This window comes from Bufo bufo, chromosome 2 (assembly GCF_905171765.1).
Source record: "Bufo bufo chromosome 2, aBufBuf1.1, whole genome shotgun sequence".
Taxonomy (NCBI): domain Eukaryota; kingdom Metazoa; phylum Chordata; class Amphibia; order Anura; family Bufonidae; genus Bufo; species Bufo bufo.
Genome location: NC_053390.1, coordinates 508758681 through 508776747, shown reverse-complemented (window position 1 = coordinate 508776747; position 18067 = coordinate 508758681). Strand labels below are relative to the sequence as shown.

General features: G+C 42.1%; 1 protein-coding gene across 1 annotated transcript in view; it reads right to left on the bottom strand.

Annotated features, from left to right (window-relative positions):
• Window positions 1–18067, bottom strand: part of MFHAS1 (malignant fibrous histiocytoma amplified sequence 1) — a 102679-nt gene that overhangs the window by 8226 nt on the left and 76386 nt on the right. The window contains exon 2 of the mRNA XM_040417868.1: window positions 3825–4153. Coding sequence (XP_040273802.1) covers window positions 4023–4153 — 131 coding nt within the window. The 3' untranslated portion in view covers window positions 3825–4022. The remainder of the gene's footprint in view (window positions 1–3824; window positions 4154–18067) is intronic.

The window sequence follows — 18067 nt, the reverse complement described above, 5'->3', positions numbered from 1 at the left end:
ATTTTTATAGAGCAGATTGTTACGGACGTGGCGATACCTAATATGTATACTTTTTCTCATTTATTAAAGTTTTACACAATAATAGCATTTTTGAAACCAAAAAATTATGTTTTAATGTGTCCATGTTCTGAGAGCTATAGTTTTTTTATTTTTTGAGAGATTTTCTTATGTAGGGGCTCATTTTTTGCGGGATGAGGTGACGGTTTTATTGGTACCATTTTGTGGGACATACGCGTTTTTGATCACTTGGTGTTGCACCTTTTGTGATGCAAGGTGACAAAAATTGCTTGTTTTGACACAGTTTTTTTTTGTTTTTTTTTACGGTGTTCACCCGAGGGGTTAGGTCATGTGATATTTTTATAGAGCTGGTTTTTACGGACGCGGCAATACCTAATATGTATACTTTTTTTTATTTGTTTCACTTTAACACAATAATAGCATTTTTGAAACCAAAAAAATGATGTTTTAGTGTCTCCATGTTCTAAGAGCTATAGTTTTTTTATTTTTTGAGAGATTTTCTTATGTAGGGGCTCATTTTTTGCGAGATGAGGTGACGGTTTTATTGGTACTATTTTGTGGGACATACGCGTTTTTGATCACTTGGTGTTGCACCTTTTGTGATGCAAGGTGACAAAAATTGCTTGTTTTGACAGTTTTTTTTTTTTACGGTGTTCACCCGAGGGGTTAGGTCATGTGATACTTTTATAGAGCTGGTTTTTACGGACGCGGCGATACCTAATATGTCTATTTTATTTTATTTTTTCTATTTTTAATTTTTTTTTTTTATTCCTTACTTGGGAACTTTTTTTTTTTTACATGTGAAACTTTATTTTATTTTTTCAACACTTTATTTTTTTTATTTTTTTTTTACACTTTTCGTCCCCCATAAGGTCATACAAGACCTCTGGGGGACATTTACTTCACTTTTTCTTTTTTTTTTCACTGTTGATTTCTCCTGTAACTGGGGCTGACATAGTAGCCCCAGTTACAGAAGAAATGCACCCCTATAGAGGCTGTACAGCAGCAATCCTGCGCTGTACAGCCTCACAGCAGGGCTGATCGAGGTCTCTGAGAGACCTCACACAGCTCCTGCACACTCCGGTCACGGCGGTCACATGACCGCCGGGCCGGAACAGGAAGCGCATAGCGCTTCCTGCTCTGCATACACAGCGCTCGGTGAGCGCTGTGTCTGCAGCGATCGTGAAGGCAGGGACACCTGGGCATTGTCCCTGCCTTGTCTTAGGGTTGCCCTGCTGTCACTGACAGCGGGCAACCCGATCAGCAGCTGCACGATTAGCGTGCAGCTGCTATTTCTGACAGGACGTTTTAAAACGTGCTGTCAGAAATAGACGTCCACCCATAGGACGTTTATATCCTATGGGCGGACGTGAGGCGGTTAAGCTAACAATCAGAGTTTACAAGTTTTTATAGCCTTAGCTAAATGACAGCAGTTTTTCCAATGGTTTACAGCTTCAGTCTTGAATTATTGGCCCTCCATTCCCTTCACTTATACAAGTGTCTCACTCTCTCTAGTCCTGCAAAAAACATATTTATTTAATCCCTTATCAGTGAGAGGCTAGGTTACACATGGACGCTGCGTTCCCTGTAAAAGCAGAAGACAACACTATGGAAAGTATAAGTATTGCAGCTCCTAATTGTGCGTTGCGTGCCATATAGTGAAGCACATGAAAAGCATGCTTCTTCACGGTCACTTAACGTGTTCGTTTTGCGGTTACGTGAGGCACTGCATGCATTGGCCTTTATTCTTACAGTAATGAAGTCATTAATTATAACTTTTTGTGAATTGGGACATTTAAACTTGTTGTTTTTTTTTTTTATTCCAATCTAAATTTAGTAGGAGTCGGAGTCGGTGCATTGTTTGCCGACTCCGACTCCAGGTACCCAAAATTTCCCCCGACTCCTCGACTCCGACTCCACAGCCCTGGTGCTTTGCATAGTATAAAGGGGCCGCCACCGATCCAATATGGATTTCTTATCCCTAAGACAGGTGATGAGAACTTAAGCACTGGAAACCCCTTTAAATAATTCCTTCCTTCCTTCCCTCCCTCCCTCCCTCCCTCCCTCAGAAGCAGCATTATCGTTTCTTGATCTGTAAAAACAGCACTCATTAACTTCTGTGTATACAGTAATGGGGAAAGCAGGGACAGTAAAAAAATAACTGTCCCTGCCTTCTCTATGAGGAGCCCAGCTGTTACTGACAGTGGGCTCCCTGCATCCGCATGATTAGCGTACGGCTGCTAACTCTGCAAGGATGTTTAGGAACATTTTTGTAGTTATATGTGACCTGGACGTTTAAAGTCTATGGGCGGTCGACAAGCGGTTAAACATTTCTTGGAGACTGTCACGAACCAGCGGGTGTGAACCCACTGTGCCAAGTGTCCTACCTCCTCTAAGGTAGTTGTCTAAGTGAACCCCTCGATCTTCACAGTACCCCTGATGGTGGTGATATACTTTCCCAAGGCGAACACCAGGTCGCTACCTCTTGAGAAGGATAGGCACACGAGGCAGCTGGTCCAGGCGGACCAGGAGGTACCTGAGAAAGGTACCAGAGGTACAGGCGTTGTCAGCAGGCTGAGTCGTAACCAGGAGCAACAGTGCAGGACCGAAGGATAAGACAGAAGTCAGACAGGCAGCACAGGTACAGGTCAGGCAATCCGGATCGGCAACAGGAGAGTCAAGGCAAGCAGGCAGGGATCAAACAGGTAGCAGAGTCCAGGAACACAAGTACGAGTCAGGAACACAAGCAGATATCAGGAACCTTAGCAGGACACAAAGATCTTGACACTGAGGCATCTGGGAAGGGGGCTGAGCCACTTATATATGTGCAGGAGGGCTAGGATTGTTTGGCGAGGTCACATGATTCAACCCATAAAACACAGGAAGTGACGCGCGCCGGCCCTTAAGGGAATGCTGCAGGAAACAAGCAGCAAGCATGCTGTGGCCAGGGCTGAAAGGAAACACTGGCAGCAGATCACCGCTGAACACAGCGCCCGGGACCGCGGCGGTAAGCAGGGGAACAGCGGCGCACAGCAGTCGCTGTTACAGTGACATGTAAACTGCTTAGCTCTGCTATGTAATGTCTTCCATTGGAGCTGGTGCTTCTGAGCTTATGCTAGAGAGAGTTAGGAAGCAGAATCCTCTGTTTGTCCTGTGTATGGGCAGACATGAGGACAGCTAAATAACTGGTTGCAGAGAAGAAACTTGTAAAGGACTACATGATAGATAGACAGAGGTTTATTCTTTGGGGATCAGACTTAGGCCCAATTCAAACAATCACATGGCCGCTGTGCCAATGTTGCAGACCACAAATAACAGGTCCTCAATACATGGGCACTGGCCGGATGAACTCAACCCATTGACTTGAATGGGTCCACGATCCGCAACATACGGCAAAAGATAGGACATGTTCTATCTTTTTGAGGCACAGACTCTGATGGGCTACTAAGTGATTCTGTGGGCTTCCAATCCGAAGCAGCCATCACCACTTATATCATGCTATGGAATACTTATTATTCCGCAGCACTATTGTCTGTCCCTGGCAAACTATCAAGCCATGCTTTCAGACAAGCTCCCACTGTAGATTGCATGGGGGCCGCTTGTGTGATCCTCCTAATGTACATGTACGTCAATGACTGGTTATGCGTATGCTACTACAAAGTGGATTCAGTCACTTAGCTTTGGTTATAATATTGCATGATATAAGGGACAAACATATGGATTTTCTGTAATTACATAATCCATTCAGATAGGTGTATGAATCAGGCTATAAACACTCCTTAACATCTTCCAGCCTGAGTACTTACCTTAAAGCTTTGAAGTAGTATTGGTGCCCGTCAGTGAATAAGAGGTGTGCCTTTGCTGCATTCCAAAATGTTCAAATATCCCGGTTCTTTGAGAAATATCTCGGGGGCTCTGATTGTCTCATTTGTAAAATTTTCTTCCTTTCCAACTTTGCTTTGACAGTTCCCAAATACGGCAGCAGAGAAGCGGATGCCGGGTGGTTACTTGGAGCAGGGGCTGATCACTGTGGGAGTAGGGGGATAAACCAGGGCGACGTTCACTCGTTCACTGCCATTTTTAGGACAAATTATTTCTTTTATCCCTTCTGGTCTTGGCTGAGTCAGTAACTCTCCTACAAAAGAAACAGAGAAAGATGATATTGCCATATATTCATTACTATGTTCATTTTTAATTAAGATATTATAGATTAAACATTCCCAACATTTGCTGGAAGTTTCCATGTGAGGCCATAAAGGGAACCTGTACATACTGAGGACGGCATAAAGCACTGCCACACACTGATATCAGCTGTCACTTACGTGTGACTGTTTGTTGTGCACGATACCAGCACTGTGAGATAAGTAATACATATGTATGAGCCCTGCCCCGCCACTGACTGACAGCATTTCTCCTTATGCAAGTAAGGCCTCCTGCACACAGCCGTATCTAATGCGGTCCGCAAATCACAGATCCGTAAAATATGGATGTAGTTCATGTGCATCCCGCAATTTTGCAAGACCCACTGTAAAAAAAAAAAGCCTATTCTTGTCTGCTAAATGGAGGAGAATAGGACAGGTTCTATAATTTGCGGCTCCGCCACACAGATGCAGACAGCACACAGATGACATTCATGTGCTGTCCATTTTTTTTGCAGACCCATAGAAATGAATGGGTTAGTGTGCAATAAGCAAAAAATGCAGATAGGACATGGACGGAAAATAATAGGCTGGGTCTACATAGCGACGTGTCACACGACATTGAATCTAATGATTATCAATGGTGCTGCAGTGCAACGTGACAATCACAAAAATCCAGACCTGACTTTACTGTGTTTTATGAATACATCAGACTGGTGTCTCAGTGCTGGCACCATGCTGTAGCTCTCACTCCTTCGTTTCCAGACCATCTGATACACATTGTGCAGCCTGTTCCTCCTTTCTATTGTGTTCATCGTCCTCTCCATCCATAATCATTTATCACCAATCCATGGTCCAAGTTTGTGTTGATAACAAGCATATAAACCACATAGAGAAACGAATAGTAACTAATGTTTGGCGATCAGATACGATGATATACAACTCCATCTGCACTAAATACCTTTCACACTCCCTGATGTGGAGTGAAAGAAGGCTGAATGATTGTTAATACGATCGTTTATCCTCCAATCACTTTGCTTATTGTTGGTTATTCTCCTTAGTCAGGTTATTGGTGGCATCTTTACAAGGGCCAGTTATTGGCATATTCAGAAGAGGTAGATTTGTTGCAGAACTTTTTCTAACTACCATTCATTTGAATGGAGCTTGGTGAAATCTATGCACATGCCGCAGAAACAACCCCATTTGGATGCATGGAACTGTGTTTCAATTACAGAAAGTTCTGCAAAAAATATGTTGCATGTGAATATACACTTAAGGGGGTTTTCCGCATATTCCTATCTTCACCCCTCCGGCCCCCCTGACATGAGTATCAGAGCATTTCATGTGTTTTGGTTTATATTTTTACACTGCTAGGCAGTGTTTCCAGTGACGTCATCGGCTCTGATGGGTGGTATTTAGTGCTGCCCTAGCCGTTTAACATGCTAGGGCAGCGCTAAAGCCCGCCCATTGGTACCGGTGACGTCATTGGTCTCACTGCTGGGCAGAAGCCTCCATCTAGTAGTGTTAAAAACAGAATGTACTAATTTAATCACCAAGGCTACAGCTCTATGACAAAGTCTGATACACACTTCCTGATCTTTAAATTGTCACTAATCGATCAAGAAACATGCCCCTGCCTAAGAAATATCCCCCACTAAGTCCAGCTCACTGAAGAATCAGATTACAGCTGTCCATAGACATCTATGCGAAGTAAACTGCTAGAGGCAGAGACAATTTTCTCCAATAAGATATATTACAAAGTTTCTTATATTCACCTGTACTATTGATTTATACAAAGCTTGTCGAAAAGTGACTAGACACTGAAAGGTGAAGGGAGAAAAAGGAACTTTGGAGTAAAAAAACTTGCATACCCTATGGATTTTCTAGCAACACAAAATATTTAATTGTGACCTGTGATGTGCTTTAAGGGCTAAACCCAGCAGACTATAGAATGGATCACTGACCAAGCAAACTGCAGCCACACGCATCACTAGTTAAATAGCAGCAAACATTTTCTCTTGGTGGCGCCTGCAGTATGCAAGCATTAACAATACTCTTCACCACAGGCCTCCATTTGTGAATAAAAAGCTGCTATGTAAGAGAATGCAGATATTTTCCACATAACATTTGTCTTGTGTTTGAGAATCCTATAATCCCTCTAGAGATTTAATCCAAGATTGTAACCAATACCATGTTAGGACACTTTTAGATGGATGTTTACAGGGCAACCAGACTGTAACAGGAGATAACTATTGTAATTCTGGCAGTGCTTATTTACTGAGCAATTTCAGCATTAGCAGTTGGACATAAAACACTAGATATTGGTGAAACATGTTCTAAAGAATTGCAAATACAGAGGAAATGGTGGCTCACTCACTGCTCCGCTTTTGGAAAGGTGCACTGTCCCACAGCACTCCCTAATGCTGATAAAGTGAAAAACTGAGGAATAAACTGGGATGGGCGTCACTCAATATCAGGCAAACATATAGCCAAGTTGGATGATATCAGAATAAGTTTTATAGTGTATATCACACACATAATAACAACATGTTGCATAAAAACAATATACAGTATACAATAATATATAAAAACCTTAAAAAGAGCCTAAAATTCAATTGCACTGAATCAATTGTGCCAAAAAAAAGGGGGCTGTCCACTGTAACTTTTGTGATTTATCCCAAAGTATGTAGCCCAAAGAGATAAAGTCTGATGTAGATGTATGTCACAATTAGTTAGGCGTCAAAGTCATATAATTAAATATGTACGCGAACGGTACTTATATATCAGGGTACTTTACCGCTCTGAGGAATGTACTAGCAGGCCAACATGGCACTCGAGTATGTTCAAGTAGCAGCACTGTGGACAGTCCACTTACAATTCAGGTATGAGATGAACTACAGTCAGGTCCATAAATATTCGGACACCGACCCAATTCTAACATTTTTGGCTCTATACACCACCCCAATGGATTTGAAATGAAACAAACAAGATGTGCTTTATCTTTAAATACAAGAGAACCAGTTCCATTGGCAGCCATACATGCCTACACCATGACACTACCACCACCATGCTTCACTGATGAGGTGATATGCTTAGGATCATGAGCAGTTCCTTTCTTTCTCCATACTCTTCTCTTCCCATCACTCTGGTACAAGTTGATCTTGGTCTCATCTGTCCATAGGATGTTGTTCCAGAACTGTGAAGGCTTTTTTAGATGTCGTTTGGCAAACTCTAATTTGGCCTTCCTGTTTTTGAGGCTCACCAATGGTTTACATCTTCTGGTGAACCCTCTGTATTCACTCTGGTGAAGTCTTCTCTTGATTGTTGACTTTGACACACATACACCTACCTCCCGGAGAGTGTTCTTGATCTGGCCAACTGTTGTGAAGGGTGTTTTCTTCACCAGGTTAAGAATTCTTCAGTCATCCACCACAGTTGTTTTCCATGGTCTTCTGGTGTTGCTGAGCTCACCGGTGCGTTCCTTCTTTTTAAGAATATTCCAAACAGTTGTTTTGGCCACGCCTAATATTTCTGCTATCTCTCTGATGTTTTTTTTTTGTTTTTTTTTAGCCTAATGATGGCTTGCTTTACTGATAGTGATAGCTCTTTGGATCTCATCTTGAGAGTTGACAGCAACAGATTCCAAATGCAAATAGCACACTTGAAATGAACTCTGGACCTTTTATCTGCTCATTGTAATTGCGATAATGAGGGAATAACACACACCTGGCCATGGAACAGCTGAGAAGCCAATTGTCCCATTACTTTCGGTCCCTTAACAAGTGGGAGGCACATATGCAAACTGTAGTCATTCCTACAATGTTCACCTGATTTGGATGTAAATACCCTCAAATTAAAACTGACAGTCTGCAGTTAAAGTACATCTTGTTCGTTTCATTTCAAATCCATTGTGGAGGTGTATAGAGGCAAAAATGTTACAATTGTGTCGATGTCCCAATATTTATGGACCTGACTGTATGAGACCCTATGTTTGGGTCAAATCAATACAATACGCTGTATTACCATCCAGGTATGCCACCAAGAGGGTCCCAGATTCTGAATATCTCCTCTCTTATCCTATGTATCCCCAAAGGTCCTGACACCTGGGAGAACCTTACCACTTGGAAACCAGCCACACATAAAACTAGTAATGTCAATTAGATATAACTAGTTTTACCAGATGCTAACAGAAGAGGGCAGCAAGGCTCTGATGCAGAAGCCGTGTTGAGAATATGGCTATATGCATTAAGTGGCTTTAGCGCTCTGTGGGCATTGCAGGCGCTAAATGTTAATGGATGTACAATTTTGTCAGCCTCTAGGATGGGTCTGATTTATGTCAATTAAGACTGTAGACATTATGGGGGTCATTTACTATCCAGAAATATGCCTATATTCGGAGTATTTCTTGCGCAGATTATGGCTCAAAGGTTATTTGTGCTACAATCTGCGACTATTCACCGATCACGCCAGGTCTAAAAAAGGAAGCTGGCTTACATTTAGATTGGCACAGGAACCGCAGAAGTTATGTAGAGGACGGCTCCTCTTCATAATTTTGGCAGATCCACTGCCAGCTATAGGGGTTAAGACTGTCGTCTAAAACGGCAGTCTTAATAAATGACCACCTAAGTGGGTACTGTAGGCACTGGATTCACTATCTGGGAAACTGTTGACACTATCTGGGCACAATATGGCAGCTTGTGTGCACAGTATGGTTCCATGCTGGGACTATGCTCTATGTTAACTTCTTTAAAATAGTCTATTCTATATTTTTATTATAACTCTTTCTTCCCGTGTAGTCTAATGGCAATCATTACAGGGTTGTCAGCATGCAGTCAATTAGGGACATACATCTAACTCCTTTGGCCCCATAGCAAGAATCTGAATTGGACCCTCATGCCCCATTCCTAGCCTTTCCCACTACCCATCCCTAGCCCTTCCCACTACCGGCCCTGGCTCCTCCCCTGGTCCATCGCACGCAGTGGTATTTCGTTCTGCTAAATACTAGTACTCACACTGGAAACCAACAGACCCATAATAGTGAATAGGATCTGACAAGTGCCAGCAGTGTTTGGCAAATACTGGATCTAGCAATTCTGGTATTCTGTTCCTATGCTGGAACAGAATACCAGAATCTGATCAGAGGTGTACACCTAGCCTCATTTGATGAACTGTGCCTGCTGCTTGTCAGCAACTTCTGCTCTACCGATGCAATGATGGGCTCAAATCAAGGGTTAAATTGGGCGGCACAGGAGGTGTGTTCTTCATAAAATGACTTCAAACTTTCAGCAAGCATGTGTGTGTATATATATATATATATATATATATATATATATATATATATATATATATATATATACACACACACACATGCACACCAACAGCATATCATTATGGCTCTAGGCCAAAAAGCTGTGAAACTCACAAAAGTGAAGACAAAACATTTGGCCCTGAGTTTAGAATATTGTGTTCTAGAGATTATGTAAAAATGCAAGCATCAGTATGAGAATAAAGGAGGGGAAGTGTCCACTGTGAGGAGAAGGCGACAAGATGGAGTCTATATGACTTCCTTCACATGCTGTTTTTTATATAGTGTGCCATCCTGTCACTGCCCCCCATGAACTGTGCCTGCTGTGCTGATTATTTTATAACACAGCACGGCCATAACACCCCCCAATAACCTCTGCTTGCGGCTGATGCTTATTATATAGTGGATAGTGTGCCCCAGGCAGGCCCCTCTTTTTGACACCTCAGTGCACCCTGGACACTGCTGCTGGCTTACTGACTGTGGCTGTGCATCGTGTACAGCCTCCTGTCACTGTGGCCAGGCAGATCCTTACAGGCAGCACTGGATTAGAGGCTCAGTTCTATCTGCTGGGTGCTAGGCTAGCCAATCAGCAGCAGGCTGTGCTTCCACTGCTAAATGCTGATTGGCCGGTCCATCGCCCAGTGGACAGTATGGGCTCTTGTAGACTGCGGGCGGGGACACAAACTGTGTAATAGGGAGGGGGCCCATCCAACCCTAGCACATGTAGAGCTCTTCAGAAGTAGTGAGTGAGGAGCCCCAGACAGAGCAGCCCTTGTATTTAGTGTAATTAGGACCCATAGCAGCTGCCGCTATTAGAGGTATGCCCCTGGTGGTCATTTATTCCATGATGTCGGCTTGGGGAATGCACTGTATATGCAGATTTGCCTAGGAAATGGACGAAGGGCACTTTTAATACTGATGAATAATATAATAAGATATATCCTGGCAATACATGTGCATTAACAGAAATCCCATGATTAACCCCACAACATGTTTTGTGTACTTCATGGACATACGGTATTTCTCTCTTCTGTCCAGTATGTTCTTAGTAACGGTGACTGGAGTCTTTAAATAAGATAGCAAAGAAGAGCTGATCTCTAAAAAGCACATGATATTTGCTGCAGAAGCATAAGACACTGACAGATCATCAAAGAAGTCAATTGTTTCGTCAAATCCAAGAACCTGAAATGTAACTAATAATAAATGCAAAAATCATGAAGAGGGCATATGAAACTGAACCGAGCAGCCTGACTGACGCATGCCCCATTGTAGGATGAAAGCTGGCCGCTACAGGTCATCCCCTGACCAATGTTTCAGTCTATAAGGACAGTCGCTAATATAATGTTACTACTGGAATCACTCGCCTTACAAGTTGTAGCTATTTAGACACAAGAGTAGAGGTCAACAACATGGGGTACTCCTGCTGTCGTGAAACTACAACTCCCAACATGCTTTTCACTTCTACCGGAGTTCTAGGAAAAGCTGACCCTTGCAATAGAGCAGGGCATGATCTCTTTTGAATATGCCGTCGGCAGAATATGCAAATTACAAAAGCCTGAATCTGTGTGCCGACATATTCTACTCCTAAAAGCTTCTAGGGGAGAATACCAGTTACAAAGAGTCAGATAACCCTTTTAAAGGCAAACAAATGCAAATACATAGTGCATCACTGCGCATTACAAATGGATATCCAGGTGAAGCCATCCCTCAGAGATCCATTGACATCCTGGACTATGAAGAATGTGAACTGGTAGGAACAGAGTTATTGAGTTCTTCAGTCAGGCTATTGGCTGTGAAGAGCTCAGTACACAATTTTTATAGACAATCTTATTGCTGTGAAGGGTTTCTCCTCCTGAACTAAATTTTTGAAAAATCTGATTAATACAGAAATAAAGAACTAGAAGGGTAAAACAGTAAACTGCTCTTGGTGCCAATTGATAATGTTAAGGCCAGTCTATCTACACTCTCCCAATCTCCTGACTCAAAGATTATGTCAATGAGATGGATCCATTTCAGTTTCTAAGCTGCTAATTCTAATATGGGATCAGGGCATTATAGAAGGAAAGTTATTATCCAACGAAAGAGTGCTGTTGGCTTTTCAGGAATTAATTCTTGGGCAGCGTCCATGTAACAACAGACAGGTGGCCAGAAAGCCTGTTCCACTGCAGCAAATATACAGACGATGGACTAGGTCAACAATTGATATCACAAATGGAAAAGCTGTTCTTGATTGTTGTCAAACTATTTTGGTAATATACACGTATGTCCAAGGTATTCATTTTATGTTAAAGGGAGTGGACATTTTGTACAAATATTTTACAATTACCCCTTAATCTATAACTGTGCAGCAGAAGTCCTCTGAGCCCCAATCAGTGGGTTGTAAACTGCTACAATCCTCGGACGCTCCATCCTTAGGGTCTGAGATGGTGGAGGTGACGTCATTCATCCACATCACCCCTTTCTGTGCTGTCCCTGGACAGATTCTTGTCACGCTTGTGTGTGGGAGGAAAACACAGCATAGGAGGGAAAAGGAGATACCGGAATAAAGCCTGGAAACTAGGGAAGGAAGATGGACGCCTTCTAGAGAAAACCCTAAGGCCTCTTTCACACGGGCGTCATGTTTTTTGCCCAGATAAGATGTGGGTGTGTTGCGGGAAAATGCACGATTTTTCAGCACGAGTGCAAAACATTGTAATGCGTTTTGCATGCGCGTGAGAAAAATCGGCATGTTTGGTACCCAAACCCGAACTTCTTCACAAAAGTTCGTGTTTGGGTTAGGTGTTGTGTAGATTGCTATTATTTTCCCTTATAACATGGTTATAAGGGAAAATAATAGCATTCTTAATACAGAATGCATAGTACAATAGGGCTGGAGGGGTTAAAAAACAAAATAATTTTTTTTTAACTCATCTTAATCCACATGGTGATGGATCATGTGACGGACCATGTGATGAGCGCAGTGACGTCATCACAGGTCCTATTCCTGTGCACAGCAAAGATGAAGATAGAAGAGAAGCCGGGCTGCTCGATCAAGTGGATTAAGGCGAGTTAAATTTATTTATTTTTTCTTTTTTTTCACCCTTACAGCCCTATTGTACTATGCATTCTGTATAAAGAATGCTATTATTTTCCCTTATAACCATGTTACAAGGCTTAGAAGTTTAACATCAGAAATTTACAAAAACCCAATTTTTAGGGACCACTACAGGTCTGAAATCACTTTGCGAGGCTTACATAATAGAAACCGTCCAAAAATGACCCCATTCTATAAACTACACCCCTCAAGGTATTCAAAACTGATTTTACAAACTTCGTTAACCCTTTAGGTGTTGCACAAGAGTTATTGGCAAATGGGGATGAAATTTGAGAATTTCATTTTTTTGCCTAATTTTCAATTTTAACCCATTTTTTCCACTAACAAAGCAAGGGTTAACAGCCAAACAAGACTGTATCTTTATTGCCCTGACTCTGCCGTTTACAGAAACACCCCATATGTGGCCGTAAACTACTGTACGGGCACACAGTAGGGCGTAGAGGGAAAGGTACGCCGTATGGTTTTTGGAAGCCAGATTTTGCTGGACTGGTTTTTTGCCACCATGTCCCATTTGAAGCCCCCCCTGATGCACCCCTAGAGTAGAAACTCCATAAAAGTGACCCCATCTAAGAAACTACACCCCTCAAGGTATTCAAAACTGATTTTACAAACTTGGTTAACCCTTTAGGTGTTGCACAAGAGTTAATGGAAAATAGAGATACAATTTCAAAATTTCACTTTTTTGGCAGATTTTCCATTTTAATATTATTTTTCCAGTTACAAAGCAAGGGTTAACAGCCAAACAAAACTCAAGATTTATGGCCCTGATTCTGTAGTTTGCAGAAACACCCCATATGTGGTCGTAAACTGCTGTACGGGCACACGGCAGGGCGCAGAAGGAAAGGAATGCCATACGGTTTTTGGAAGGCAGATTTTGCTGGACTGTTTTTTTTGACACCATGTCCCATTTGAAGCCCCCCTGATGCACCCCTAGAGTAGAAACTCCATAAAAGTGACCCCATCTAAGAAACTACACCCCTCAAGGTATTCAAAACTGATTTTACAAACGTCGTTAACCCTTTAGGTGTTCCACAAGAATTAATGGAAATTAGAGATACAATTTCAAAATTTCACTTTTTTGGCAGATTTTCCATTTTAATATTTTTTTTCCAGTTACAAAGCAAGGCTTAACAGCCAAACAAAACTCAATATTTATGGCCCTGATTCTGTAGTTTACAGAAACACCCCATATGTGGTCGGAAACTACTGTACGGGCACACAGTAGGGCGCAGAAGGAAAGGAATGCCATACGGTTTTTGGAAGGCAGATTTTGCTAGACTGTTTTTTTTGACACAATGTCCCATTTGAAGCCCCCCTGATGCACCCCTAGAGTAGAAACTCCAAAAAAGTGACCGCATTTTAGAAACTACGGGATAGGGTGGAAGTTTTGTTGGTACTAGTTTAGGGTACATATGATTTTTGTTTGCTCTATATTACACTTTTTGTGAGGCAAGGTAACAAGAAATAGCTGTTTTGGCACCGTTTATTTTTATTTTTTATTTACAACATTCATCTGACAGGTTAGATCATGTGGTATTTTTATAGAGCAGGTTGTCACGGACGCGGCGATACCTAATATGTATACATTTTTTTTATTTATGTAGGTTTTACACAATGATTTCATTTTTTAAACAAAAAAAATTGTGTTTTAGTGTCTCCATAAGAGAGCCATAGTTTTTTCAGTTTTTGGGCGATTATCTTACGTAGGGTCTAATTTTTTGCGGGATGAAATGACGGTTTGATTGGCACTATTTTGGGGTACATAAGACTTTTTGATCGCTTGCTATTACACTTTTTGTGATGTAGGGTGACAAAAAATTGTTTATTTAGCACAGTTTTTATTTTTTACGGTGTTCATCTGAGGGGTTAGGTCATGTGATATTTTTATAGAGCCAGTCGATACGGACGCGACGATACCTAATATGTATACTTTTTTTATTTATGTAACTTTTACACATTAACAGCTTTTTTAAAACAAAAAAAATTATGTTTTCGTGTCTCCATATTCTGAGCCATAGTTTTTTTATTTTTTGGGCGATTATCTCAGGTAGGGGCTCATTTTTTGCGGGATGAGGTTACGGTTAGATTGGTACTATTTTGGTGGGCGTACGCCTTTTTGATCGCTTGCTGTTGTACTTTTTGTGATGTAAGGTGACAAAAAAATGTTTTTTGTTTTTTACGGTCTTCATCTGAGGGGTTAGGTCATGTGATATGTTTATAGAGCCGGTCGATACGGACGCGGCGATACCTAATATTTTTTACCAATTTTTTTTTACTTTATTTGGGGAAAATGACGTTTTTGTTTATTTTTACTTGAAACTTTTAATTTTTTGGGGGGGAAACTTTATTTTTTCAACTTTTTTTTCACTTTATTTTTTGTCCCACTTTGGGCCTTCAACTTTTGGGGGTCTAATCCTTTACAATGCATTCCAATACTTCTGTATTGGAATGCATTGGCTGTATGAGTAATACTGTGTGTATTACTCATACAGCTTCCGGCCTGTGAGATCCAGGGGGCTGGATCTCACAGGCTCGTCACAGGAAGGCAGCGCCGATGCCTCAGGAAGGCATCGCGCTGCCTTCCATGCCATCGGGTCCCCCCTACAGCCCCACGGGGACCCGATGGCACCACCGCCGCCCACAACCTGCGGATCACAGGACCCCCCCCCCTGCGCATTTAGCCAAGGTGCCTGCTCAATGATTTGAGCAGGCACCTTGTTCCGATCACCGCCCGCCGCGGTGATCGGAAATACACAGGGCGTACAGGTACTCCCTGTGTCTTTAAGTACCAGGACATTAGGGCGTACCTGTACGCCCTGTGTCCTAAAGAGGTTAAGTTCAATGTTTTGTTAATCTGAATTTTATGTGATGGATCAGAACACAATAGTCTAGTTGGTGAAGTGAAATGAGAAAAATATATAAATAAAACTACTGTTTAGAAATAGAAAACAGAAAATTGGCATGTGCGTATGTATTCACCCCCTGTGTTAGGAAGCCCATAAAAAGCTCTGGTGCAACCAATTACCTTCAGAAGTCACATAATTAGTGAAATGATGTCCACCTGTGTGCAATCTAAGTGTCACATGATCTGTCATTACATACAGTTATACACACCTTTTTTGAAATGCCCCAGAGGCTGCAACACCTAAGCAAGAGGCATCACTAATCCAAACACTGCTATAAAGACCAAGGAACTCTCCAAACAAGTAAGGGACAATGTTGTTTAGAAGTACAAGTCAGGATTAGGTTATAAAAAAAAAAAATCCAAATATTTGATGATCCCCAGGAGCACCATGAAATCTATCATAACCAAATGGAAAAAACATGGCACAACAGCAAAGCTGCCAAGAGATGGCCGCCCACCAAAACTCACGGACCGGGCAAGGAGGGCATTAATCAGAGAGGCAGCACAGAGACCTAAGGTAACCCTGGAGGAGCTGCAGAGTTCCACAGCAGAGACTGGAGTATCTGTACATAGGACGAAAATAAGGCGTACGCTCCATAGAGTTGGGCTTTATGGCAGAGTGGCCAAAAGAAAGCCATTACTTTCAGCTAAAAACAAAAAGGCACATTGTGAGTTTGCGAAAAGGCATGTGGGAGACTCCCAAAATGTATGGAGGAAGGTGCTCTGGTCTGATGAGACTAAAATTGAACTTTTCGGCCATCAAAGAAAACTCTATGTCTGGCGCAAACCCAACACATCACATCACCCAAAGAACAGCATCCCCACAGTGAAACATGGCGGTGGCAGCATCATGCTGTGGGGATGTTTTTCAGCAGCTGGGACTGGGAAACTGGTCAGAGTTGAGGGAAAGATGGATGGTGCTAAATACAGGGATATTCTTGAGCAAAACCAGTACCACTCGGTGCATGATTTGAGGCTAGGACGGAGGTCCACCTTCCAGCAGGACAATGACCCCAAACACACTGCTAAAGCAACACTTGAGTGGTTTAAGGGGAAACATGTAAATGTGTTGGAATGTCCTAATCAAAGCCGAGATCTCCATCCAATAGAAAATCTGTGGTCAGACTTAGATTGCTGTTCACAAGGGCAAACATCCAACTTGAAGGAGCTGGAGCAGTTCTGCAAGGAGGAATGGGCAAAAATCCCAGTGGTAAGATGTGGCAAGCTCATAGAGACGTATCCAAAGCGACTTGGAGCTGTGATTGCCACAAAAGGTGGCTCTACAAAGTATTGACTTTAGGGGGTGAATAGTTATGCACATTGACTTTTTCAGTTATTTTGTCCTATTTGTTGTTTGCTTCACAATAAAAAAAACTAACATCTTCACAGTTGTGGGCATGTTCTGTAAATGAAATGATGCAATTCTTCTAACAATCCATGTTAATTCCAGGTTGTGAGGCACCAAAATGCGAAAAAGTCAAGGGGGGGTGAATACTTTTGCAAGGCACTGTATTTCTGCCATGATTTATGTAGATGGGCAGCTTAATACCTAGAGCTCAGTATGATTATATTGTTACTGGCATGATTCATTACTATAAAACTGACCTCCTGAATGGGAATATGATGAGTAAATAATCATGTCACCAATCTCTGACAATCTGTCCTAGTCAGCGCCTAATGCACAATAGGAGACTTTTCTGTCCCCTTGCAAGTTGATTCTAAACTAGATTAATAGAGTTCAGTACATTGCAGACAAGACATGAAGGTCTTCGAAATACGCTGAAGAATAAATCCTTTATGAATGTGCATTGGTCCTTACAGTACACGGATATAGGGGCTTTATTGTGAGTCAGCTTTATATCTTTCTGGCAAGGATTCCTATTATTGAGATGAACAATTCATTATACTGTCTTTTAGAAGCTCAGTTGAAAGTGTCCAAGGTCTGGCATAAATCCCATACAAGATAACAGCAGACATGCTTTAAGAAATGGAAAACCTTAATGGTCTAGGTTTTATGTATAATGTGGAGGAAACTTCTAGAACATTTTTTAAAATAAGTTGATTGATTAACATCAGCAGAGAACATGCCAGAAGCTTTATGGCATGGGTTCCATGGCTGAACATCTGCATGCAAGCCTTACATCACCAAGCATGGTAAGAAGTGGTGTAAAGCATGCTGCCACTGGACTCTGGAGCAGTGGAAACATGTTCTGTAGAGTGAAGAATCACTTTTATCTATCTGCTAAACCATGGATGCCCAACCTGCGGCCCTCCAGCTGTTGCAAAACTACAACTCCCATCATGCCTAGACAGCCTACAGCTACTAGGGCATGCTGGGATTTGTAGTTTTGCAACAGCTGGAGGGCCGCAGGTTGAGCATCCCTATGCTAAACTAATGAAGGAGCCTGGATTTGGCCAATACCAGGAGAATACTACCTGCCTGACTGTACTGGGCCAACTGTAAAGTTTGCTGGAGGACAGATGGTGTTATGGGGTTCTTTTTCAGGGGCTGGCCTATGTCCCTTAGTTCCAGTGAAATGAAATCTTAACGCTTCAGCGTACAAGACATTTTAGACAATTGTATGCTTCTGACTTTGTGGGAACAG